This window comes from Plutella xylostella, chromosome 29, assembly GCF_932276165.1.
Source record: "Plutella xylostella chromosome 29, ilPluXylo3.1, whole genome shotgun sequence".
Taxonomy (NCBI): Eukaryota; Metazoa; Arthropoda; class Insecta; order Lepidoptera; family Plutellidae; genus Plutella; species Plutella xylostella.
In genome coordinates, this window is record NC_064009.1 from 3,422,659 (window position 1) to 3,450,574 (window position 27,916).

General features: G+C 37.5%; 1 protein-coding gene across 2 annotated transcripts in view; it reads right to left on the reverse strand.

The window, feature by feature from the left end:
• LOC105385320 (netrin-B) overlaps positions 1-27,185 on the reverse strand; it is a 134,154-nt gene extending 106,969 nt beyond the window's left edge. The window contains exon 1 of one of the 2 annotated variants that reach the window (XM_048631602.1): positions 25,813-27,183. In XM_048631602.1, the coding sequence (XP_048487559.1) occupies positions 25,813-26,833 (1,021 nt within the window). In that variant the 5' untranslated portion in view covers positions 26,834-27,183. Of the gene's footprint in view, positions 1-25,812 lie in introns of both variants that reach the window. The other variant, XM_048631603.1, reaches the window with a different exon arrangement.
• Between the last annotated feature and the right edge of the window lie 731 nt (positions 27,186-27,916).

The window sequence follows — 27,916 nt, forward strand, 5'->3', positions numbered from 1 at the left end:
TCGTATTGTTACACACTGGGCAGTGGACATTCGTCAACCACAATCTACAATAGAAAAAAAATATTTTCGGCTAGACGCAGACGTTCTATTTTCAAATTGGGTTTACAGCGTACAAAGCAGCGGCGCGTTCCGATTAATTTGTCATACTATCATCGCGATGCGTTCAACTCGCGGCATTTTGTTTATTTTCATTTTATGCTCTAATCTTCATCTCGACGAAAGATTTATTGGCCCCAGTGCGGCGAGAGACGGACAATTATAATGCCGCTCGCAACTCGGAGGCGAGGAATGTGATTATGAATTTGTCCCGAACGTGATTCCGTCGGGAGCACGCTTGTCGAGTTCTTGTTCTGAGGAACGGGAAAAGAAAAAAGTTGAGCGCCAAATTATCGACGTCAGTTGAGTGGATGAATATCAAACTGCCATATGTCCACCTACCCGAAAAATTGACTTTTTGATTTGGTCGTGTTCTCCGTTAAAATGTCAGTTTGCCTATGCCCTTTAAGTTCCAATAAGTGCAAGGCATCCATGAGAAAAAAGCCGTTAAAAAAGTAAGTTTTTTTCAAATCCTTTTAAGTCTAACCGTTTCGCATTACAAATTTTCACAAGTCCATTCCGGCCAATCACAGAGCGTAATTTTTTCAACATGGCGTCAGTCTTGGTGAGAATTTCGAGGCTGTGGTGTGTGCTTCCAGTGTTTTATAACGAATATGAATGAAAATGTTGAGGAAATTGTGATTGTGGACCCTGATAAAGCTCGGAAAAGGAACAGATTGAAGAGTGTAGCAAAAAAACGACAGAAAACTATGGCGAAGTAAGAGTTTAAAACCACTTTTTTGCAACCCACGTGTCAATCACAAAACATTTTCGTAGCAAACACAGGGTCGTATCGGGTTGAATATAATACGGTAGGTAGATACTTTTCTACCGATAAATTTTGGTTGATTAACTTCATTGTATTTCATAAAATATAGACTATATTAGTCTTACTGAGTCCGGCCCATGATATTAGTATTTTTTCAAACAACTATAAGTCCTTATGACTCATATCAAAACAGCATAAGTCTTGTATGGGCATATCAAACTGCTATAAGTCCAAACTGTTTATTAACTTTTACGCCTTTCTATGAGTGTTATAATGGATTTGTTTATTAAAATACATTCTTAAGGTCAAAAGTCAACTGATTAAATCACGGGGCAAGTTCTATGACCATTAAATAATAGAGAAAACAAAAACCTCCATTTCCCAAATTTTGCGTGGACGTGACATATGGCAGTTTGATATTCATCCACTCAGTTCTTTTATAACCAGCCAGACATGTGTGGAAAATATTTATGATCAATAAAGTATGGGTTGTTATGAAAATATAAATACTTTATTTATGTTGTGATTTGAACTGTTCTAATAAAGCAATTTGCACAGCTTGTAAACTCTTCAATTTTAAGACAATTTGTACTTACGTTATATAATCTTACGTATCGCATACGTTATAATATTATTATAATAATACCTTCCTAAATAACTTTCATCGCCTATTCATGCCGCCGTGTTTGATCCTCTAATCCAATCCATTAATTCTTGCCAAGCTTGAGTGAAACCTGTTGGACTTATTGATCGCGCTCATCAAACTATTATAACATTATAAGTCATCATTCTTATATTACGTCGGATATAATTCGTGTATCGTGACTGGCTCTACGACTCCAGGGAGGTCACTCTAGATTACGAAAAACCAAGTTTCGGCGAATCTATCTTGGTGAATTAAGTAAATGAGCCGTTTCCATGCCAGCTCTTGGTCGTTGGTGTTGTTGTAAAGCTAGAGGTAGAGTAACCCTCCAGTAAATGTAGCTGGAGGCTGCATCACACCTCCGCCTCCGCCTAAGGCCTTGGTCTCCTATTTACGCCGTAGGTCGAGTCCAACGTCACGCCGTAGGCCGCGTCACTATGCTCACTATAGAAATGTACTGATGCGGTCTCCCTCACACGCTGACGTTGGCGCGTAGACATAATGAACATTGTGACGCGGCCTACGGCGTGACGCTGGACGCGATCTACGGAGTAAATAGGAGACCCGGGCCTAAGGAAAAATGCGCTGCACGTGAGCGTATAATTACTATAATTAGTTAGGTTTAGGTTTCTAAGGAAAAGGAGCGATTGGATTCTGTACCTATTGAAAAACTTCCAATCACAACTATTCGTACTTGCTTCTGTATGTATGATACCTATTATTATTTTTTAATAAGTAAATTCTTCAGGAAAAAATATTTTATTAGTTCTGCTTGTGCTCTCCTGGAAAGCGACTTTATGATTATGTAGTCTACTCTACTTTACCCGAGACACAGCCTGATAGGCCATAATTAAATTATCTATTTTCTTTTTATTGGTTTTTCTCGCGAGTTTCATTTTGCCTTATGAGGTTTTCCTGTATTCCGGGATAAATATAAACCATCCTTTTCAATCACCCTATCCTTCCTTATGAAAACCGCATCAAAATTCGTTGTGTACTTTTAAAGATCTCAGCATACATACATGATACAGACAGATGCGAAAAGGGACTTTGCTGTACTATGTACCTAGTGATAGTGAAGTATTAGGATTACTCGTGAAATAGATACCATCACGTCTACAATAGTATCAATAACAATTTAATGAATGACACATTATTTTTACTGCCCAAAATAACAGTCCGTTGCGTCTGCCGCGGCTACCTCCAGCATTCAGAGTTTTTTCTCAACATTTTTGATACCGAGTAATTGCTGGAAGCTCATTATGTCCTCTTGTAGAGAACACTGCTGAGATTGGGATCCCAATTTTACCATTAAGTTGCTTCATCTCTTACAATAACCCAGGTATGTTTAAATATTACGATTTGGTAATACGCACTCTGAATGTGCTATTTTTATTTTGTTTATTGTTTATTTTTATTGTAAAACATTGTTTGCAATAAAGGGAACTTGCGGTGTGTGTTGTAAATGATAAACAGTGATGTAAAATGGGTACCTAAATATTTATTAGACCTTCAAACTTCATGATTTAAAGTAAATTAAAATATAGGTTACACCTCTCCCCACTTTTAAAATTTTCATTTTCTCCTCGAACAAGTTAATAAAATCTTCATAACGTTACATTTGACTACATTCGTCGCAAGATTTTACGACGTAGTAGGTGTTTCATATGTGTTTGTAACGACTTTTATAACAAAAACACCAATCTGTAGACTGTTAAAAAGGTGTTATTCATAAAAAGTACATTATGGTTATGATATTTTTTTAATAGTTTGACTTTCTCTTCATTCATGTTTCGTATTAAGTCAAAGTTTTGAATAATTAAACGTGCTATACAAATCTAATTTATTTCGGTACCTACAACTTTATTAAATTTTCCACAATTTGTTTGGCAACGAGGCTGTGAGGCTTTTATTGGCAGAAAATTAAAAAAGTTTTACAACGATGGCCGCTGAGATTTGTTTTATAAAGTTTATTTATACATACTTAACACATTCACGGACAATCTGATTATCTTGTAAATAGGTAGGTACAAATATCGTAATATAGGCTGCAAAAGCCAAAGGGATCATGTTCAAATCCAGGCAAAGCACATCAGTTGCAGCATCATCATGCAAGCATTCAAGCAGCATCATGGTGTTTGTAAAATAAAGGAAAATAAGAAATCTGCAAAATTTCACTCAAAAAAGTTTAAGAAAATGACCTCTACCAAACAAACCCAAGATATTTTCTATAACTAAACCTATCTACTTACCTAAATATCCAACAAGACAATACTATTCTTGAATAAATCGTCAAATGTTATCGCCCCTTATCGCCTCGTTTATATTATTACGAAACCCGCCTCTGGTACAAAGCTATCCACTTACAGCCCCTGTTCCTGATAGAGAGATTTAAACTATATCCTCATAGATAAGAAAGGACGAAATATCTGAATTTAAAGACGCGACTTTATGAGACGGCTCGATGTAAAAGATACAATGGTGTATGCCAAAGATTCTTTGGTTTTATAAAATTTTGGTTTTTAGACCTTTTAAAATGAATTTGTTGATACGTTAGTTGATATTTTGCCGAACGTAAAGATTGTAGCAGTGAACTCTTGAATTATTGGAATGAACCGAATAACGAGCATTCAGCGCACAAACGTACGTCTATAGGCGTTGCGATCTCCGAGTGCTCAATGTTCTCACTTATTCTGAGGAATTTAATCAATGAATGACATCGGGAACTTTACTGATAATACTCCACCCCGTAATATCGTTCAAAACTAGTTTTCTCGCCTCATCTATTTAGCAAGAATCTTTTAAACATGCAATTTTATCATGAGAAACGACGTGTCTGCTGATGGTATCTCTGATTAGAAATTAACTTGATATCAACACCACATCCAACTGTCCAACGCTATATCCTCATTACAAGTCCTTGATTTACATTGAACTGTGAGACACAAGGACTGTAGTAGCATGGTGATAATGATTATTATTTCTAGTGATGTGTCGTATGTTCCTTATACACGTTCAGCGCACCCTAACATCACGCCAAACGATAAGAAGAAGAATGATTATATGAAATGCATTATAATATATTATGAAATACAAACAAAACGCATGAGCCGTAGTCGAATATTTTTATCCGAAGGAGTGAAACGATGAGTTGGTTTGGTTTACAAAGTTATGTAAAGTCCAAACCCTTTCGATCTGGTATCGGATTCATATTTACATTCAAGTGTTAAGTTTACCTCATCCCAACTGAAACCCACCTTATATTTACAGAAAATGTATATAATATAAAATAAACAACCTTGTATTAATCCCATTTTAATGAAACTGTTGAATGTTCGCTGAGGCGGTATTGCTATCGTTTTAATTTAGATAACAATATTCGCGTGAAGAGCTTGACCTACTCGTAGAAACTAATATAACAAACCGTAATATAAAAAAATGGCTGGTATGGTTTATTTTGCAAGGTATTTTATTCTATTATTATTTTGGGAGGGGCGAAGTTCCGTACTGAGCTTTTGGGAAGAACCTTTGTAAAGGTTGCATGGTAATTGGTAAGCATTTTTTTAAAACTGATAATGAAATTTATTTTTTATTTCACCAATGTGCTTATCGTTCCTACTTACATAGGTACAAATGAGTTCAAATTGAACTTTTGTCTGACTGTACAGGTGTAATACCGCGTATCGCTGCATCGGTATTAGGATAAACTGTTTTCTTTATGCGTCCATAAACGTCCGTAGGAAGCTCCGCGTGTAATTGAGCCTTTAAAAGTGATGTTCTCGTGTAAATGTCCCATAACATGAGTGTTTCATTGAGATTCACATACTAATGTAAGCCATGTTTATAATAAGTTTATGCTAAGGTAAACTATCGTAGCAAACGTCAATTTTAGATCTGACAATTACAGATAAGTACACAGACACGTCAAACTTATACCACCCCTCTTTTTCCGTCTGGGGTTAAATAAAAAGGTATTTATTAAGTCGATTCCCCTGCTAAATATGTACCTAGCCATTACTTCCAAAGCTTTAAGTAATATTCGGCGGAACAAAGCTATCTGCAAAGTGTCTTATCCATATTGACCGAGCTGCATGGTTCTAAGGTAACAAATCCAGGAGGGTTACTCTATACTGACGAAAAGCGAACGAACGAGACCTGTCGTTCAATCGCCATGTTTAATACAATGAGATGGAGTCGTGGCTCACTAAACAGCGCTCCAAAACATAGTTTATCGTTATAAAGAGTGACCCCTCAGACCAGTAACGTATTACCCAACACCAGCACAGTATCATATCCCGGCCTGCGGGGGGCATCTAATTTATATGAAGGCTCTATTAGAACCTCCGCGCCGGGCGCCTATCTCCGAAGCTGTTCCACTCTACCGGTGAACATTCTATTATAAAATAAAATGTTTTTTCCAAGTAGCATGTTTAGAAGATAGACCCCCGACTCTAAGCGACTTTTTATTTGGAATATTTTAATAAATATGTTATTTAGCGGACTACTTTTACGTTTAGTGGTATTGTGAATCGAAGTGATAAAATGATTGTTATGCTGATCGTACAACTTCATTAATTCAGTATTTTCTTTGAAATTGCGAAATACGAATCTATAGGAGATGCATGCTTTATATTATTTACTAGCTTCACCCGGAATCTACATAGCTTTTTCTTATATAAGGTTTTCCAGAATAACAATCTTTGTATCACCCTGTGTACAAACATTGACTATTGAACTGCCGAATTCGCAAACTATTATGTAAACTAAAATAAGGATAAGTATATAAGTGAGAAATAGGGCCGTGGAATAAGGCGAAATATAGATAGAGCAGTGGTAGCTCAGTCGGGTAAGCGCCCGCTTCTGATGCGGGTTCAAATCCCGGCGCTGACATGTACCAATGAGTTCTTTTCTGAATTTAAGTACAATGTATACTATCGCTCTTACGGTGAAGGAAAACATCGTGAGGAAACCTGCATATCTAGATTTAGCACATCTAGATATGTGAACCCACCAACCCGCAGTGGACCAGCGTGGTGGGAAATAGTCCAAGCTTAGGAAAGCAGTTTAGACCTTGGGGATATGCACAAAGGTTCCACTTGAGAGAGCCAGGTGCAGGTACTCCCCCACAGAGAATAGAATAGAATAGAATAGAAAAAGGCGAAATATAGGAGAGCTCATAACAAGTTTACAGTAGGTTGATATTAAGAAACAAGAAAAAGAATCATTCTTTACCAAAATTATTTAACCTATTTGATAGTTATTTGAACGGAAACCTTCGAAGGTCGTTTTCTGACCGTTTGACCCCCGCCAGAGAAGCAATCAGCTAGCTAGTGTACAACAATGACTCTTCAAAATCTCGCAACAAAAACGCTTGCTATTTATTTACAAAGATAATTAGCCCTTAATGAGTTTTAAGGTACTTTAACCAATGTACCTAGCAGTTTATATGTATAACTTTGGAACCTTGGATTGTACGTCTATGGTTAGAATCTATTAGCAATAATAACGTAACCAAAGTTAAAAGTTCAGGCATATTTCATCTTCTCAAAGAATCACATCGCAATCAAAACATTCGCTACTACTCATATTTATTTGGAAACATGTAGGTACTTAACATTTGTCAGTTTGAATATTGAAAATGTTTGATATACTTATCTGTATGCTTATATTAAGCTTTAACTCATTACATTGCTACATTACTTAGCCAAACTAGCATGATAGCTAGGTAGTCTAGGTACTACATTATTTAGTTTAAGCTCACGTAGTCGCAATAATTACTGAAAGTTTTAGTTATTGTTGCGTCTGCGTGCCCCATGTGTTATTTATTACAACTATTATGATATTTGAGACGCCGCGCACGTATCGCGAGTGTTATTTGTTAATTCGCCTCCCACTGGAATTATTTTGAAAATATGTACGTGAAAAAAAAAAAAAAAAAAAAAAAAAAAAACACGCACTCACGCCTTGTACTAATGTACTCCCTTGCGGGGTAGGCAGAGGTGCATTGCTGCACCCACTTTTCGCCAGAGTGTTATGTTAGTCCCAATGTAATAGGGGGCGGGCCTATTGCCATTTTACGGGCACATCCAAGACCCGAGAACAAATATCTGTGTTTAAACAAATATCTGCCCCAGCCGGGACCGAACCCGGGACCATCGGCTCAGTAGTCAGGGTCACTAACCACTACGCCATTCGGTCGTCATATATGTACGTGAATATGGAATACATTGGCAAATAATATTTTAAATATTCTCCTGTGTTTTATACACGAGCAAGGAAAAATTTAGTTAGTAGATAGACATGGCTAGCTTAATGAAGCCATCCCTACATTTATTAACAGCGCATGAGAATATAACCAACATAAATACTGTTGTCAAATTCGAAATTAAATATAATTAAAATTGGGGCCTATTGAGTCATTTTGTAAGTGGAACGTTTACGTTACTCGAGTGTACTTGAATATGGAATCCATCGACGAATCATATTTTATATTTTACTATATTTTATGAAAATCATAACCAATTTCTCGATACAGGCAAAACGTAGGGTTGTATTACGTGGTTAAGTACTTACCTACCTGAAATTTGGGGCATCCCCTGTGGTAAACTGATGAAATTTACATACCTGAAACAAAAAAAACAATGTTGAACAAATTTGGTTCTGATCTGAAAGCTCTGGGGGATGATGGCAAGTTAAAATTGGTTTCAGGTTTCAGATGATTTTTAAATTACATTAACATTTTTATTTTGTGTATTTATGTCGGTTGAATTTAATAAACTCGCGTTTTACATACATAAATCGTATTGTTTTATTAAATAAAATTAATGAATTTGTATGTTACCTATCTATGTTGAAGTTTATACTTATTTCTAATAACAAGATATTTGGAAAATGCAAATAAATTAATTACAGGGATGGTCCCCTCTCCTGTCCCTCCAGGGATTAACTTTTAAATGGTGACAAGAATTACGTAGGGACGTAAATTGCGAGACTAAATAAACAATTATCAAAGCTTTCGATTAGCAGAACACAACCTTCCGTCCGACTAAACTTATTAAAAGCTCCACTATCCCCAGCTTTGCATTAGATTACATACCGGTAGCAAAACGATCTACCATATCCCGGCGTCTAATGTTGGTAGTATGCGCGGCACACACTGGCAGCTGTAAATAGCTGCTAAAGCGCTGACAGTCGCACGGTCGCCGTATACGGGTGTCTGATAGCATCGGCCGCGCAGCGCTGCGACGCTGGGGGTCACTCTATATGACGAAAAACTAACTGTACTAACACAAAAACCTTTAAACACTGTTTATCTACCTATACTCTGTCCATTATTACTTACCAGACATAAGGAAACGTCAAAAATACAATAACATAGTGGAAGCTCTATAGTGATTGAATGGTTAATTGATAGATTTTGTAGGCGTTTGACAGCGCTAAACATCTTTTAAATACTGTCTAAGTTTTTGTGGTAAGCCCCAAAAGTTTCGGAGCGCTGCTGCTCGAGCCACGACTCTATCTCGTTGTATTAAACGTGCCAATTGAACGAAAGCTCTCGTTCATTAGTTTTTCGCCAGTGTGGAGTAACCCCTCTGAGTGGGCGGGGTATAGTGGAGCCTGCACATCCGTGATGCTACTGTTTACGGCTTTGTTTTTATTACCGGAAAGGCCTGACGGAACAATTTTTGGTTGAGTTTATTGTTATGTCTGCATTAAAGTTAGCGAAGTTGGGGTGTAAGTATTAGTGTGGATAAATAAATAAAGATTAATAATCGGATCCGACTCAGTTGGCAAAAAGGTTGGCAAATACCTATATAGGTTTTTCACAGTTAAGTAATTATTGGTTTATTTATCGTGTCGGTGATCTGGACTAGGGTTTGTCACATGGTATTTATTCGTTACCATGATTTTTTTAAGTCAAATTTAATAAACGTGAAGTCTCAACATCTATTGGTAAGTTGGTAAAAAAGAACATCTGTGCATAATTTATAATTCATTATTAACGCCAATAAGTCATGCAAACAAACCTGAGAAGACTTTTTAAATTTGCAAAAAACCTATTTCCTAGCAGCTACGCCGCACTACGAATGCTTGCTACGTCAGAAGAGAAAGAACTAAGAACTAGTGAGCAAGCGCTTTTATCTCTAAACTCCTTTTAGAGTAAATTCGCGGTACTAATGCGGACATCACAGATAAAGTGGAGGCGGTTACACTTGAGGATATATTATGTTAGACATTCTAGCAGGTACCCTAGTTGCCTACAAGTCATGCTGCCAACGGAAACACTGGGAATTTCTCGCGTTCTCACACTGCCCCGCATGACGATGCGTGTTGTCCGAATACGTGTCTGAACATTGCTTGTAAGTATCTCTGTTAGTATAGAAATCTCGCACAGCCCAACACACAGAAAACGCATTTACGTCCATGCGTGCAACACGCGTGCGGGGCTGTGTGAGAACCGCCTAAGTCCTTAAGCCTGTATAAATAGTAGAGAATTGTAACTTAATAGTTACTCTGCAATTACCTTAAATATTATAATATATTTTATACATATTATTTTGTAATATGTTTGTCGTTAAGTCTAGTCAGAGGCCTTCGGGCAGCTTGAAAACATCTGATAGTCGGGTTGCCCACTTACCCGACAACTCTCTCAGCACAAGCTTGCTTGTGTTGGGGTCCACCAACCCGCACTAGGCCAGCGTGGTGGACTAGGCCTAAACCCTTCCTTCAATGGAAGGAGACCCGTGCCCCAGCAGTGGGGACGTGAAGGGTCGGATGATTTTATAATATGAAAAACGGGTCACGTCACAACATCATCAACCATTACTTCCAATCTACAGGTCATTCGATCTGCATTATGCAGATACATTCTGAGCTAATACGAGCTATCAGCGGCTCACTCCGCGGACAACCATCAGAGATTGAGCAAACAACTCATTTACATAACTAACTCGACGTGTGTGATAGTGATGGGGTATGTACAGCGATAGTGATGGGAAAGAGGTATCGGAGAAGTAATGATGCTGCACGATTACACTTAGATTAATAAATAGGTGTTGCTTCTGGGTATCTAATCGCGGATTTACAGACTAGAGAGGAGTGTACCCTAGAAGAGGTTTATAAGCTTGAGTAATAGTTTCAGCCAATCACAAAACGGAATGGCCAACAACAACAAGGGAACTATTGTAGATGTAGTTATACCAAAAATGGGTGTGATTGTCAGTTGTGCAAAATACGAATCGTTAAATAAATTATGGCATTCATAAAAAAGTTGTCATGGAGATTAATAATGTTTATGAAGATTACGTACCACGTATCAGAAATTAGAAAAATAATAATTATTGCATAATAAACTTTTTTCTTATCTAATAGGCATTAGCCACTTGATTCTGTTGCAACTGTAGCATGGCCCGACTCTACCGAAATGCTTAGTACCATGCACTCAGCAACTACCGAGTTAATATTTATGAGTATTCGATACCGAATCGCAGATTTGTCGATAACATGTAAATTGCCTTGTAAGGAGCGGGTAATGGTGATGCATCGAGCTCGCGCCGTTAACTACATGTCCAGTGAATATTCAGATACATTACAAATTAATAGTGGCTAGGTAACCTTACTTATTGTCAAATATTAAATATTCTTTTTAGTAAGGTACTTGTGGATTTACTCAATGAGGTTTCCTTCATGAGAGTCCTGTTTGGCTTTCAATGTGTGTTCCAAAAAGATTTTGCATTCATAACCTTATATTTAGCATGGATACAGATGAGGAAGTAAGGATGTTTACAAAACTTAGGATTCAAGTCGTAACAAACGACCGGGAACTGCCTGGCGGGTGAACGTAAACTGAATCGAGGTACAATGGACCACCGGTTAAGGTGCAAATTGGTAGCAGGCAACGTGTCACAATCTATGTACAGTTCTCCCATATTAATAATGCGCATGCAAATCTTCGCAAACTGTCGTATTCCCGGAAACACCCGAATCATTGAATCGTAAGAGCCACTCGCATTTTGATCCTTGTTCGAAAGAAATAGTAGTCAATATCATGTGACACATAATCAAAAACAATTTGGGCGGTCGGTGGCTGTCAAAGATCTCAAGGTCAAGATCAGTATTACTTTTGTGGAATTGTGAAGAGCTGCAATTACACATCGTTCTTGTTATTTTTTTCAAATGTGAATTTAATTTCAACTTTAATTATTTTTGACGACGCCATATTATGAGGCACATTTAAGAATAAAATATACGTCACATTCATAGACTTAACCAATAAAGCCACACCCAAAAGACCAAGTTTGTAATTGTAATATTATTGTGAATGATCAGCGCTGTAAATACTTTTGAACTGAGATTTTATGTAAACCTGTGTTTTTAATCCATATTTCTTCTTCTAACATAAACCTTGTGTTATTCAAACCTTATTTCATCCATATTAACACCAGCTTGAGCAAGACATTTGAAAAGTACTGTAACATTTTCGAAGTAAATTTTAATATTATGAAAATATTATGAATTATCGACTCAAATTTCGTTACTGATAAATCAATATCTCTTTTAGCACCAAACACATAAATCTAAAAAAAAATGCATGAAGAATATGCACTTAACCACTCTAAATACATATAGTTTTCTGGCGCTCGGAAATACGACCGTTGCCGAACAATGGCGAAGATTTCTATGCGCATTATCAATTTTGGGGAACTGTATAATGTATATCTATGGGAGACATTTGGCATACAGCGGAAATGTCTCTCGACGTCGCTAGAAATACAAAGAAGCCACTAGTGAAGCGCACACGTCGCCGTCGTCGTCTGCTGGTACCTCATGTAGTCCGCCGCCAAATGGCACCTTTATATTTATAATCCCTCGGTAAGTACTGCCAACCGCCGTGAACCACCACAGATGACATCATAAAACATATAAGTATACTGCGATACACGTAACTTGACCAAAAATGGCCACACAATATTGTCAATAGCAACTAAGAGACAAATATAGTAAATGTCTGCGTACGAAGAACGCCAATTTGTATCTTAGGTAGCTAGTCCTAGCCTACATGCCTAAAGCTTATTCCATCTCAAATAAGTACTAAATTGATAAGTTCAAATTCGTATATTAATTCACAACTTGACATTTTGCACTTGTCAGTTTAGTATCAAATATCTCTGGAAAATTGGTCAAGTTGCGTAGATTATTGAACTTTACATCAAAGTTGATTACATCGGTGAACGCCATCCTTGGTATTAGGTAGAGACCACACAGTTCAACAGTAAATGTGCATTTTCACAGAATTTTCTTTCCGCACTCATCACATGAAAGCTGTTCATAAATTTTCCAAACCGGAAGTGAGTACGGACGAATAAATTATGTCGTCACATCCTCTGTGCAGATTATCTTAATGGACGCCATATTTTAACACAATTTGCTTTTTAGTCGTGTTTAATTAAGCTTCTGTTAGTATTTCATATTTATAATTTTTGAGTTCTGCGAAAATGCATCAAATACAGCGGAGGAGAGAATCATTTAACTCTATGAATCAGCGAGCGCTGTGAAAATTTTGACGTGATTTAATGTGTATTAAATTCATCTATCGAATCGATTACAAAATAATACAAAATTGTACATGACATGCTAAATTGTACCTTACAAGCTACCGACGAACCAATTTCCAAGGTGCGTTCAACATTATTTTATAAACTGAAAAGCCTACGAAAGCTTTATCAAGATAAAAAATAAAATTACGATGGCATTAATTTAAGTTGGAGATTTTATAACTATACCATGAATAATTCCTTTATGATCTTCAAAAACTTAAACTATATGCAAGATGCGCAATATAGCCTTAGGATAAAAGTATAAATAAATGGCATTACCTACCTGCTTAATTATAGAGCGGCCTTAGGTATATTGTAAAATATTTAAATTTAAAATAAAGCAGTAACTTAAGGTTAAACAAGTTTTCACACAAACGTGACTGGCGAAGAGAAACGAAATTATTTACGATCACTTAAATTAAAACAACAACAAAATAATCATAAATTTTACGCTGGTTACAAGTAATTAGCTGATTATAATTTATTGCGTTTGATGCGTTAAAACGTATGTTTTACCCACATACAAAATGTATTTTAATGTTCTTTTATTTATTAAACCATTGTAAGAATCATTAAATGAATGAAACAAGTACAATATATCGGATTCCTTGCCTTCACCATTCAATAGTTGTTGTAAAATCATGTTTTATATGTACCTATGTAGATTTAAATAAACAGCTGAAGATCGCCATACTCACTATGAATTCTTCTTTATGACTTCTCAACATAAGGGTTAAATTGCCTTCACGACAATGATTCTACAAATCATCGCCTCTATTTGGCCGACATTATGCGAGAGCACGCGCTCACGTACTCAATCTATTTATTTTACTACACCAACAACTTTTACCGAAGCAATAACCTCCTTACCTCAACCGCATAAAGTCCTACTGAAAGTCCCACCCCAATTTTAGTAAATATTCCAACTCAGAATCCGTGCGTTGCTTGTAAGGAAAGTTTAATCTAATTATGTGAGGAATAAGGTTCGTAGTCGTGAGTAGGTGTGTGTTTAAGGGGAAGTTTGTTTGTCGGTCGGCTTCCGAGCAGCTTTATGGTGTACTGATAATCCGTGCGAGGCGTGCGTGCGGGGCGGGCGGGGGCTGCTGACTGATGATGACGGCCTTACAGGAGGGAAGGATTAAAAAACGGGGCGAACTAATTAAATAAAAAACAAACCGGTCCTTCCCGTTAACCAAATGTTTCGTGACACCAAAGGCTTCTGTATGAATTAAGAGCAAATCATGGTTAAAAACTTAAAAGTAATCATGATTATGACACGTGGTAGGCCATACTAACATACCTTTTTCTCGTTAAGAAGTGCAACCTACCTTCCCAGAGCATTTCATTTATAGTTACTTACACAGGGACACTAAGGCTGTAATTAAATCACCTATTAAATATTTTAGCGGACCTACAGCAATACCCATACATCAGCAACGGCGAGAGTGCGGCCATTATAACATTTATAACACATTTTAAACTGTCCCATAAAACCAATAAAGTAGAATTACCTCACAAATTGCACAAACATGATTTGCACAACCTTTTACAGCGGGTTTGAAAACTATGTAAAATTGTGTTAATAATAGGCTAGATTTATACTTACATTTTAATTTTGGTCTGCTTTGTAAAATAAAAATAAAATATGATTCACATTTTTTTTTATTAAAGTTATATTTAGGGCAGATTTTTCAATAGTCAGATAAGTGCTATCTGAGGAATAAAATTGTTGCTGTCACATCCTGAATGTTTGTATTAGACAGTGACAGCAACAACTTCATTCTACAGATAACACTTATCTCCTACTACTAACGTAAGTACTTATTACTTCCATGTATTTAGACTAATTATTGAAGTGTTATCCCCTTTTTTCTGTTTTTTCCTTCTCTAAAAGTGCAAACTACATATAATTTATATTGAAAACTATCCTATTATATTTAGAAAACTGTGAATGTTCCTCAGTTTCTGTGTTTTCCCCTCTTCAGTTCTGTTAACGAGGATGATATACAAGTACTAAATGTGGAGGCAGCAACTAGCAAGTACCTTTATATTCTACTCAAAGGCTCTTTCAGGATTGAAACTCAAGCGTAGAGTCTCAAGGGGATATTTATTTCTTCGCGCTTGTTACTAATAATAGACGAGGACTTATTTAAATATTACCAGACGGGCAAAGCAGGTATCAAAAACGATGAATTACACCTCTTCTAAGGAGCATTTTGTCTTCAGCCTTCCACATCCAGCCTTACCTATGTAATTTGTCACTTTGTTTCCGCAATATATAAGGTTGCCTGTAAGAGATCGCTCTCAGCGATAAGGCCGCCTATTGTACATTAGTTCTAGTATATAAGTATGTTTTTTTGTCTGATTTATTTGGTGTTCAATAAAGCAATATTCTATTCTATTCTATTGTATGTTACGGGAATCGTGATCAACTGGTCATTATTAATAAGGACCACCGGTCATTATTACACAAATAAGTATACCTAAGTATTCCAATTTTAAAGAACAACGATATTAATCATCATCACTATCAGTATCAATAACGAATTAACCTATTGCGAACCTGAATCCAGCAATGGCCGAGGATATTAGAGCCGTTGTCCATCAACATGGCAACGTTACACAAACGTTGTTCAACGTCGGACGGGCCATCCGTCATCGTCATTGGAGCGCCATTTGTATTGGACGCCATTTTGAAATCCCGGATCCGGAGACGGGTGGTGCGATCCCGAAATGGATTAACACTCGTAAGACTGTATTTTCAATATTTTTCATGGAATAAAATGTTTTGTTTCGGGTTTTTCTCTACTTTAGGTTTTGTGGAGAGCGGGCGGTTGGCTTTTATATCAAGGAATACCTAAATGCTTATGGATGTGGGGAATGTTTGATGGTGGTAACCCTACCATACTTACTTATCTTCTTTACAATGGAAATAGCCAGGTAAAACAAAGTAATCTATTAGCAATACTTAGTCAGTGGCAGCACAAAAGTAATTCTTTCTCCTTTTGTTGTTTTAAATAACCGTTATTCATTTGTTAGCACCTACTTACATTACTCACTAGAACTAGCTTGTTAGCTACTTGCATTGTTTATGCAGGTACTAAACCTGGAGTAAACAAATTATATAGGTAGGTTTTACTAAATTCATTATTTCGTAGAACACCGACACAAACTTTCCCTTTATTAGCTAAAAACTTACTAAAACGGTTGATATCTATACAACGTATGAGTTTCTACGATAATTATTTAAATTAATATCGAGTGAGATGTTATTCATAAACAGTACCTATTATTAAAAAGTTTGTAAATATTTTTGCTTATCAAAAATTCTATTCGGTATTCAATGTACGTATAATGCCCACATCTCAATTAAAAATGGCACGAGAACAAAACTGAATAACCATTCACAAAACTAGCAACAGAGGATCTTTTGTTAACGGGGACAAATGTTGAGGTCGGGATGGGCCGACTACACAAGACAACCCTGTTTGACTAATAGCTCTAGCATCGTCCGAATCTGATTTATTAAATAAATTAACGTCAGTAGGATTAACGACGGTTTAAAGGCTTGTGAATCTCGTGATACAATTATTATCTTCATTTTACGCGATAGTTGCTTGAATGATGAACGCCCTCATCCTAGCCTAGGGGGGGCACTCTAGGGGGTATTGCTGTTACCACGACTCTATCTCGTCGCATTAAAGGTACCGATAGCATGACAGCTGTCAAGCGTTCGTTTTTGTCATGATAGAGTAGCCCTGCGGAGTTTTGAAACAGGGAAGAAGCCCTTTTATCTAGTTGTTTCGTAATTGGATTACTGTTTAGAGAAAATAAACATGCAATCTAAAAGGATTGATTAATTAGACAGGCATGTCGCATGCATCCTACGCAGTCAGCTACTGCTGATAAATTATCTGACTTTCTATACATTTCAGCACAAACAATGAGAATAATAAGATAGGTCAGGTATAAAGTAACGTTAATACACAAAAAAATATCCCTATGTTAATAAAGACAACTTTTCTGAATCACCTTTTATTGGGGTTTTAATTTTTCTTCTGCCTTCGTCGGGGCGCGTTAATGTAGAAATATCTACCGTTATAGTATGCAAAGCTTCCATATTTTTTTACTAACTATTTACATATACATATATTTATAAGTTAGTATTACTTGAGGTGAGGGCGAACCCTCTGCGCTCTATAAAAGGTAATAAAGGTAAGCCCTACACCGGACAGTCAACTGGCATTCTTTCACGCCCGTCAGCCTCCGACATAATGGCAACGCACACCCTCGCCCTTGCAATTGTCATAATACCACATCCTGATACCCCTACACCCTATTGTAATAAAGCTTAATTTGCTCCACAAACTAACGTATGGCTCTACCAACTTACCTACAATATCTAGTAGGAAAATGAACTGTAATTCATTTGCATTAATGATGATTTCAGAACCATTTACAAAAGTAGCAAATTCGTACAAAAACACTGCACAAATGATTGCCAATAAACCCCAGGCCCTGTACACAAAGAAAGTGATACAATAAATAAATGGCATAATTAGTCCTATTCATACACAAAAGGGTGGGTTTTAAGGGAATATGTGTGAAATTCGGTGCTGAGCCATACAGTTGATCCCTTATTAACGGATATTTCGTTCATGCAGCCACAAAATATGTTTGTGGATTAATGTGGGTAGTGAAATGTACCTTGCTATATTTAATATTCATGAAATATGCAAGCAAAGCCAATTTCCCTTATAATACATAAGAATACAAATAGAAATATTTTTCCCGAATAATATTTCGTATAGAATTTTCATACAGTAGGAAACACGTACCTTCGGAAAATGCACAAAACTTTAATTAGTACAAAATTTAACTAGTTTTTTTAAAACAAACAACATTATTACTTTTGTTTAAAAGAATGAATGAGGAAGGCAGTTTTTAGGGTTCCGTAGCCAAAATGGCAAAAACGGAACCCTTATAGTTTCGTCATGTCCGTCTGTCCGTCTGTCCGTCTGTCACAGCCGATTTACTCGGAAACTATAAGTACTACAGTGATGAAATTTGATGGGAATATGTGTTGTATGAACCGCTACAAAAATATGACACTAAATAGTAAAAAAAAGAATTGGGGGTGGGGCCCCCCAATAATACATGTAACTGAGGGATGAAATTTTTTTTTTCGATATACATACCCGTGTGGGGTATCAATGGAAAGGTCTTTTAAAATGATATAAAGTTTTCTAAAAAACATTTTTCTTAAAGTGAACGGTTTTTGAGATATCAGCTCTCAAAGTCGTAAAAAGTATGTCCCCCCCCCTCTATTTTTATAACTACGGGGTATAAAATTCTAAAAAAAATAGAGGTGATGCATGCTAATTAACTCTTTCAACGATTTTTGGTTTGATCAAAGTATCTCTTATAGTTTTTGAGATAGGTTGATTTAACTGTAATATTATATTTGCTGCTACGGAACCCTTTGTGCGCGAGCCCGACTCGCACTTGGCCGGTTTTTTTTTGTTATGTTTACATGAGTCAGAAGAGTTTTCTGAGTGCAAGAGAACTGAGAGTTTATTTTTAAACATCAATTTTCTATACGTGGTTTCTTCATTCTATATTTGGTCGTGAGAACTAAATTGCGTGTCGATCTCAATATAGCCGTATTTTGAATTCACAAATTATTTTATATTTTAAGTATACCTACATAATTATTTCGAATGAATACGGATAACAGTTGTTTTTCTTAAAATGTTTCCGTGTTGGCAATTATGAAAAGTTTCATAGGTTCCTTAGATGGGTATTTGCTGTATTCGTATTATAAACTAACAAAATAAAATAAAGATAATTTTATTTATAAATAACATTCTATAGAATTTTATCCAAAACTTAACAGTTGGCCGTCTATTGTACTATTGCAAATACCGTGTGCTTTTGTAAAATTTGCAGAGTGTGTCATGTAGTTTTGTGCACTTGGCAATCGATAATAAGCTTTATGTAGAGCTAAATAAGCATAAAGCGGGTAAATGATCAAGTAAATTGGTCTTATTATATTGCCACTATTTATTTTGGGTGTCATTAGGCTTTAGAATGGCGAATGGGTGAGTTATCGACATATGGGACACTTTCACAATATTATTTGTCCATTCTAGTAACATGTTCGTAGGGCTTAGTTAAGGGTAAAGGGCTTAATTTTATAATGTTTTCCATATTAAATCAAATAACATATTAAATTATCTAGAATCTGGCAGAATGATTGATCAAATAGGTTTTGTGTATAATACCTATTATTATAAATTAGCCGTAAAATTTGGTAAGGGCGGTCTATGAGCAATTTAAAGGTTTATTCAGAGTTTTCTGTACATCAGTTTCATCAAGTTACAACGTAAAAGTCAGCTAAAATACTGGGATATCGTCACAAGTCGCTTTTATCCAAGTAATTGACGTATCGCGTGAGAGAGACGCATAAGCGTTAGAAGCCGTGTTTATAGCGCTAACTGAATAGTCAAATGTTTGTTTTGATAATGCGTTTAAATAATTTAGGCGAGGTCACAGTAAGGGAATGCAAGATTATAAATAAGTAGAATGTGAGAAAATTTTATTTAAAATATTATTGTGAGGTATATAGTTTTATTAGCAAAAATATGTACCTACTTACCTAATGATTACAGCTTATTAATATAAAGCCATGAACCCATTTATGTAAGTATTATTTATGGCAGTGACAGATACAATCATAACCCAAAACCCTAAACCATAATCGCTGAGTGGAAATAAAACATCATCACTTATGTCGTCTTTACTATGGTTGAATCAAACCCCACCGAACATAACTGTGCTACTACAAAAAACTTTAATGTCCTCCTAGCCGAATTTCGACCACGGCGGCCAATCTCATTTGAGATCAGCCATCTACGCAGGAGTAGATTATAGTGCCCAAGTGTGTGCGCAGTACACAGGAGCACTCTCTGTTCCATCACTCTCATAGCCCAATGGGACGGATTGACCGACACGACTGGAGAGAGCTAGGCGCAGGACCGACTGCTTTACATGCCCATCCGACAGCATGGATCGTATCACTGTTTCGGACATCAGGTGACCAGCCTTCTATGTCCTAACCAAACTTAGAACCACAATTTAGAAACACAAATTGATGGTCCCACCCGGGAATCGAACCCGGGACCTCTGGGTCATGAAGCGCAGCTTCTACCACTAGACCACAGAGGCAGGCAGGCACAAAAAACTGTAAACACTGTTTAACAAGTTTTTAAAACGAAATTTGACATATTTTGTAGGCGTTTGACAGCTCTAAACACCTGTTAAACACTGTCTAAGTTTTTGTGGTAAGGCCCTATAATGTTTAGTTCCTAAACTGATCATGATCATGAATAATTATTATGTACGTACTTAGTTTTTTTATACAAAACAAGTTAACTTTTTAAATATTTTTATTGATATCCCTGTAATCGTTACCCAATAGTATATTACATTCCAGTTACATCTTAATTTTGTCGAAAAACTAGTTATATTATAGTAGTACTACTTAGTTATAGATTATAAGTATACGTTGTTTTTGTAAAAAGCCCCTCAATTTATGTCAAACATGACAAATCCGCCCACCTGTCATGTGAAAGTGGGGCAAAGGTAGTTCCACAAAATTATGAGGTTTATTCGTTTTTTTTTACGTGAATAGAAGGACACGTTGTTGGTTTGTCACTTTGACAGCCTGTGACGAAATACTTAAGGATATTTGGAAATGGAATATAGGTATTCGGTGTTTTGTTTTGAATAGCCGAATCGTAATGATATTTTTCAGATTGCTGAAGTACAAGCTCTCTGAAACTCTACAGATTACGCAATTTGGTGTCAGAGCGTAAACTTGAGTCTTTAGTCGTAAATCTTTGAAAAGGTATGAAAAAAAGTACCTTCAACATTTTGGCAACGTCCCAAAGCAATGGGATATTCAATTATTCAGTGCAGTACCTACGTAGATCGGTATTCAAGCACCTTGGACAGAAAACGACGTAAATCTTTGCTCTGGTGGTCTCTTTTTATCGATTTAAAATAAAAAAAAATAAAAATAAAAATAAATGTTCTTTATTTCAGGCAGCACCCATATAAAATAATAATTACAATTACAATTAAAATGTACATTTGACACGCATAATTGCTGGACGCACGGGCGCACCTTAAATATAAATTACGCATGTGGTGATTAGGAATTTAACTCTACCTATTATGTTTTACTTTATTTACACTAAGTGAATACTTTTTATTTGTACACAAATACAACAAACATTACACAATTACGGATTTTATTCTTAAACAGAAGTACAAAAGACGGTCTATCACTCAAAGCGATTGATGATATAGATACTTTGTATGTCTCAATATTTGTCTTGGTGTTAGTAACATCATAATGAAATCTTCCTAGATTTTAATAAATACAGCCATAAATTGTCTTATTTTATGTGGTTTCAAAATCCATAAACTGCTACCTTTTTATTCCATGTAGATTGGTGGCTAGATAGGTACCTAGCTGGTGCTTTAACGACCGCTCGGTGTTGTTCGTTTTTCGTCGGGTGTTGTCGGAGTGAATCAAGATGTTCCATCAATGAGGACGATAAACTAACGAGTTTATTAGTTGGATAGATACCACCTCATTCTATAAAATAACAGCGCGATGAAGCTTAATTTTCTTGAATTTTATTTTATTTGCAACTAACTAATCTACAACTTATGTACACTGCACACACAGCTCATCTGTCAAAAAAGGGCGAAAATTTAAGCCACATCTAATTTAGCTTAGAAGAGATGTTTTTTCTGGGAAGTGGACTGTTGTAACAGGCTGTATCACTGTGTAAGCGCAAAAAACTAAATGAAGGGACATTGCCAAAAACTGGCAGCATCCATTTTTCGCGGCCCCTTTTCCCCGAAACCGCCCTCTGTACAGATAAGCCCAGCAGTGTATTTACAGTTGCTCGTTTATCTGCCTCTATCTCTTGGCAACTTGTCAACTCGACTGTACTCGCTTGTACCGTGCACACTTTACTATTTTGAGTCTAGATATTTTTGTCGGTTGCTCTTAAATAGCACTATTGTGTCAGAGCTGCTACTATTTTATCTATCGTGGTCTGCAGAATTTCCTTTCTCACACGATGGGAAGCTTTATGCATTCTTCTGAAAAAGTTTATCTTAACATAATCTGAATGAATAGGTCATAGTTTAGGGGTGGTAAAAACTGTTTCCACATTTTATTGTTAAGTACTTAATTCCGTAACGTGACGTAACTTTCAACTACATAGGGATTCTTTGAATTTCTGTAACAATGTACACAAACTGCCGAGATTTAACTGTCAATGTTCTAGATTGACCCATCCCAGGGTAGAATGTTACAATGACAGTTTACAATATTAACAAGCGGCATAGTGTAGTCACCAGTGTTGATCACACAACCAACAATTAACCCGTGGTCAGTAACCGCAACGCAAACGCACACGAACTGACACCAAGAGCAAACAACAATTAGTAAGATGGTAAGACATCTGTGTAATCTAGCCGGTATGCGAGTACTAAAGGACTCTCGGAGTTAAGGATACATAGGCTGTTACACATAAGTACCTATTACTAGTCACAAGATAACGAAAACCATACATGAAATATTTAGTGCGATTTAAAGTTATCACTTTGGATTAAATTTGATAACCCCTCCTGTAAAAACAGAATGACAACTAGATTTCAATGTCTCGCCAAAAAAATCCTCGTAATTCCCAAAGGTACGTTTTAAAACCATAAAATTGGATTTAGCAATAAAACTTAAGCCAGCAAATACTCTGCTAAGGTAACTCTTCAAACATGACAACATTCCCTCACAGTCAACAGTCATCGAGCCTCTCCTTTATTTGTGTTATCTGACGACATCAGCTGCATTTCCTCACGCGCGGTGTCCAGGATCAGTTGTCAACATCGTAATCAAGCTAACTTACCAAAAGACAAACAGACTTGATGACAATTAGCAATCAGAAGGCGAATTGTCTCGGCATAAGCCCCCGCCATCGGGCTACACTTGATTACTGAATTGTCCTCCATTAACATAAATGCAGATGGGTAGGGTAATGCAATTTGTCTAGGGATGTTCGAAAACTTATGTTTTTTGTAAGGAATTAAACATATTATAATATTCACAAATCAAATTAATCAAGTAATTATGTGCCAAGTAAAAATGTATGATATTGGAAATGCAGATGGATAATGGAATTTGTCTAGACATGTGCAAACACTTCTTTATGTGTGGTCTGGGGAATTAAAGATAAGATATAAATTACGTTATTGTGTGTGTTAGTTATGTTATATTTAATTCCTCACAAAAATATGTATAAATATAAGATATAAAATGATATAACACAATCTTTAAAATTATAAGCACATTGTGATTAAATTCCCCAGAGTTCCACTCCATTTACGACGCTCTGAATGGACCTAAACTACTTTGAACAGTATCAAGTAACAAATCTATAAAGACTTCCTTCTTATTTCTATCACAAAAGAAACTATATCAATAAGGCTATTGAAATAAATCACAGGAACTCACAGTACGACAACGATTTAACACTAAAACTATCAAATAAAACAAAATTATCTACCACAATCACGGCTACAGATACAGATGCAATGAGTTATTTTGATGATTCTGTAATATAACCGACCATTTAGACGAGGCCTACATCAATTTCAAAGTTTATATTGACTATCTTCTGAAATAGCCGGTGTGATAGGCCAAGTTGTGATGGTGAATTTTAAACTATGTGTTCACGGAAAGTGACGCTGTTAAATTTGGAGAAACGGGGGTCGAAGAGATATTCCAGGGTAAAAGTGGCACGGGTTTATTTGATCAGTAAATTTGTATAAATTTCCTATTTAGCGTTTGAATTGAACTCATTTATAACATGTTTATGATTGATTAAAAGCAAAATCGTATTTTATTTCTTCGTAACTAAGAAAACAAATTATGTAAAAAAAATAATGTTGTAAGTATAAGTATAGGTTTTTTCGATAATTGTGTTTTTTTTTTAATAATTTAGTCCTTTACTATATATGGCGTCGTGGTTATTATTATTATTATTATAAATTCTTTATTGCACATAAAAACATTGTACAAAGGCGAACTTAATGCTAGTAGCATTCTCTACCAGTTAACCTTTGGTGGTGTCGAGAAAGTGGTTGGTAGTGCGATAGGCTGAGAGGAGAGAAGTTTATTTACTTAAATATAAGACACAGAGAGTGGTTATGGTCGTTATTTGGTAAATTATCACACCACAAATAATTGGCTCACAGAAAAACAATAAATATTAAAGTTGAATCAACAACATTCTTCAAACCTTCAGCAGCCTATAAATATTCTTCAAGTTACTTCACACTCACGTTAACTCATTTATCTGGGAGGGTATTTATTGCCTTCACATCATAATTTACGACTACTTTATATAAAATATATGCCAACAAAGTACTGAACTGTAATTGATATTTAATTTGAAACGGTGATAAAGTTTTATCACCCGGTTACGAGTCTTGCGTCTGAGGAACGAACGTGCGACTGCGGCCATTGATAAATTTTGTGTAACGAATAATGATGGGTTAAGCTGGATTTATTTTATTCGTCTCCGTGGGTGTGGGACGTGGATTTCTTTGGATCCTGGCAAATGGCTGCGGCTTTGCAAATTATTGCTCAATCAGGTGCTTATTGCGCGGTAAGTGAAAAAGTTCTCTCTAGACACTCCAAGATTAATAGCATCCTGTTTTTAGGAGTTCAAGTACCACCGCCAACAATTTATAACCGGTAAGGTTTTTTTATTTATGTTACGGCTCGTCCTGATCTAAGTATGGTGAGCAATTACCACTGATTGGATCAAATTAATTTGGGTATCCCAGATTCCGAGAGGCTAATCACATCTATCGGATGACGCCTTTTATATCCCACCTGGTAATTTTGTTATAATTGTTATGTGGCTTGAAGTTTTACAATGGTTTGTTTTGTAGTTAAAGGTCATGTTGGTGTCTATTGCGGCATATTTCCAACGGAAAATTGAAAAGTAATTTGTCTGTACGTAATTAGTTTAATATTAGCTATCCACAAAAAAGCTAATCTCATGTTATGTAACGAGAACCAAAAAAAATCCTTGAGCTGCCATTAGTTTACGGTTTGTAAATTTATGATAATGCCGGTCTTCGGTCACAAATCATAGTTGAGAGCTGCGTGGGCGCTCGTATTATCGCTATTGTAGCATGTTAGCTCAACATTATCTCTAAGAAAATATAAGGGCAGGGCTTTGCCCTTCTGCGAGTGTGGACACAGATATCTTTCCGTATCGTCAGTTTTTCTAACCACTTCATTTGAAGACAGAAATAGTATGTCTCCAGGTATACTTGAGCCGTCGATATGAGATGTTTACGTCTGTGCGGTTATCTTACTAAATAAACAGAGGATTATGAATAAACTTCATTCTAACAATGAAGTTAAAATAAACCAATAAACGTAAAATATATGGCGACAAATGAATTAATGCAATGCCGGAGTTCTAGACAAACACGGTTGTCGTTGACCAAACAAAGCATTTAACGATGCAAATAAAACACCCGATTAGCTAATTCTAATTGCTGAGCACAAAAAAGGCGGGGCCATAAATCTCGAGACGAAGCCATAAACAGACCTTTGCATTCGTTGGCGTCCCGGGCGGTGGCGCGGCCCCAGGGTCGGTCGAAGTGGAAGGGCTTGCAGCGCTCGCAGTCGCGGCCGGCGGTGTTGTGGCGGCAGTCGCAGGCCAGCTGCTGGGGGCCCGCGCCCGCCGCCTCGCCCTCCTTCATGGGCACGCAGCGCGACGCGTGCCCGTTGCACTTGCAGCGCCCGCCGACCGCGAAGTCCGACACGGCGTAGTTCTGGGTGCCCGGAGCGCCCTGCGCCGCGCCGTCCGCCTCGTCGCCCTCGCTCACCATGTGCAGGCGGTTGAACACCACGCGCACGTCCGTGGCCGTCACCCAATCCTGCAGCACGGGCGACACGTCGAAGTTGGACGCGCTAGGACGCCCTTCCAGCGTGCTGAAGGCGAGCCTAGCTCCGCTGGGGTTCTCGCCACCCAGTCTGTGGGAATCGGAGCATCGCGCTTCCTGCTCGTTAGCGGCAGTCACAGTCGCCTTATTCGGACGCCCGTACACCCGCCGGCATTGGCTCGAGTAAAACTGAAAAGGCTGCCATGTCAGGCCATAATCTACACTCTTGTAAATCGCGACCGAATCCGGTCTCGCCGCTTTCGGGCAGAACTGGAGGCTGACGTAGGTGAGCTCGTACTTCTTGCCGAGGGAGAGGGTCAGTGAGACGTTGTCGGGCGGGGAGTCGTAGCGGGCGGGCGGCAGCGCGGCGGAGCGCCAGCAGGTGACGTCGTGCGGGTTGTTGAGGTCGGTGAGCAGCGCGGGCGGGTGGCGGCGGTCGGAGCGCGCGGCGTCGCACACGCGGCACGCAGCGTCGGCCGCCTCGGCGCCCGGCGGGTCGCACAGCCGCTCGGGCCCGTGGCGCCCGCACACGGACGACGCCACCACGGGGGCTCCGAAGGCGGCGTTCACGAAGTCGGGGATGCAGCGCTTGGGGCGGCCGTCCTCGTAGCACGGGTCCGCGGGCGAGGCCAGGGCCAGCGCCGCGGTGGTGGCCAGGAGCGCCACGGCGCGGAGGGCGGGCATGTTCACTCGCGACACTCGCGGTAAAGTTTGCGGGGCGGGGGGCGGGGGGCGACACGTCCGCTCCGCTCGGCGCTCGCGTGCAGACTGGCCCGCGCCCCGCCTCGCCCCCGAGAGCTTCGCGCTTTGCCCACTGCAGACTGCGCGACGAGACGTGTGCCCTTTTCTATTCTATTCATAATGCTTTTTTGCTGGGTGAAACGGAAACTTTTTTTTATTGTTATTGTGTAACGTAGAATAGAAATGTTTGAGCTTTGGCATTCCTAACTTTATTTGTACTACATGTATTGTTTACTCGTCAATATAAATCAATAATAGTTCTTTGTAAAAGCTTTCAAAATGCTATGATGGTCGATCGGCTGCACATAATATTTAGATGAGTACCAAATTACATCATTTACTTACCAAAAAAGGACATATAATTATGTACTGACTAACTACTTACTTATAGAGAAAAAGCTCTAACTGGAGCTTTAAATGAAACCAAAGAATTTTAGGCATTGAAAAAGTTATTAATAGCACTACTTCCTTTACTTTGATGTCACCGTAAGAACAAAAGCTTATACTTACTTACCCTAATTAAAAAAAAAACACACAATTGAGCTTACAAATAATAATTCAATAGGTACTTAATTTCAATTAACTATATGTGTGTAATACAACTAATGCAACCGACCCGCCCCCAGCAGCTTTTTCAATTTACCACAAAAGCGATAGACTAATTAAAAATTAACTGAGCTTTCTTTACTTTATGCTACCCGCACAGGAAGAGGATTAGGGTTAAAAGTAAAAAAGCTCACCACGCTGGATAAAAAAAATAACTGAAGACCCTATATCCCTGACTACCTTTTAAAAAATAATACTTATGTTGGAGGGTATTATCTAAGCTCCATATTTAAAAACCTGTGCTTTTATAATCAGCCGCAAAAAAAATGTATAGGTATCTATGAGAAGGCTTTCGGTAACGTTTACAACTTTACATACTTGTATGTTATGTGACGTTATTATTATTATTGCCCAAATAACATTAAAACCCTTACAATAAAGCCTCAAACAAACAATGGCGGAACAGTTTACCGCTGAAAA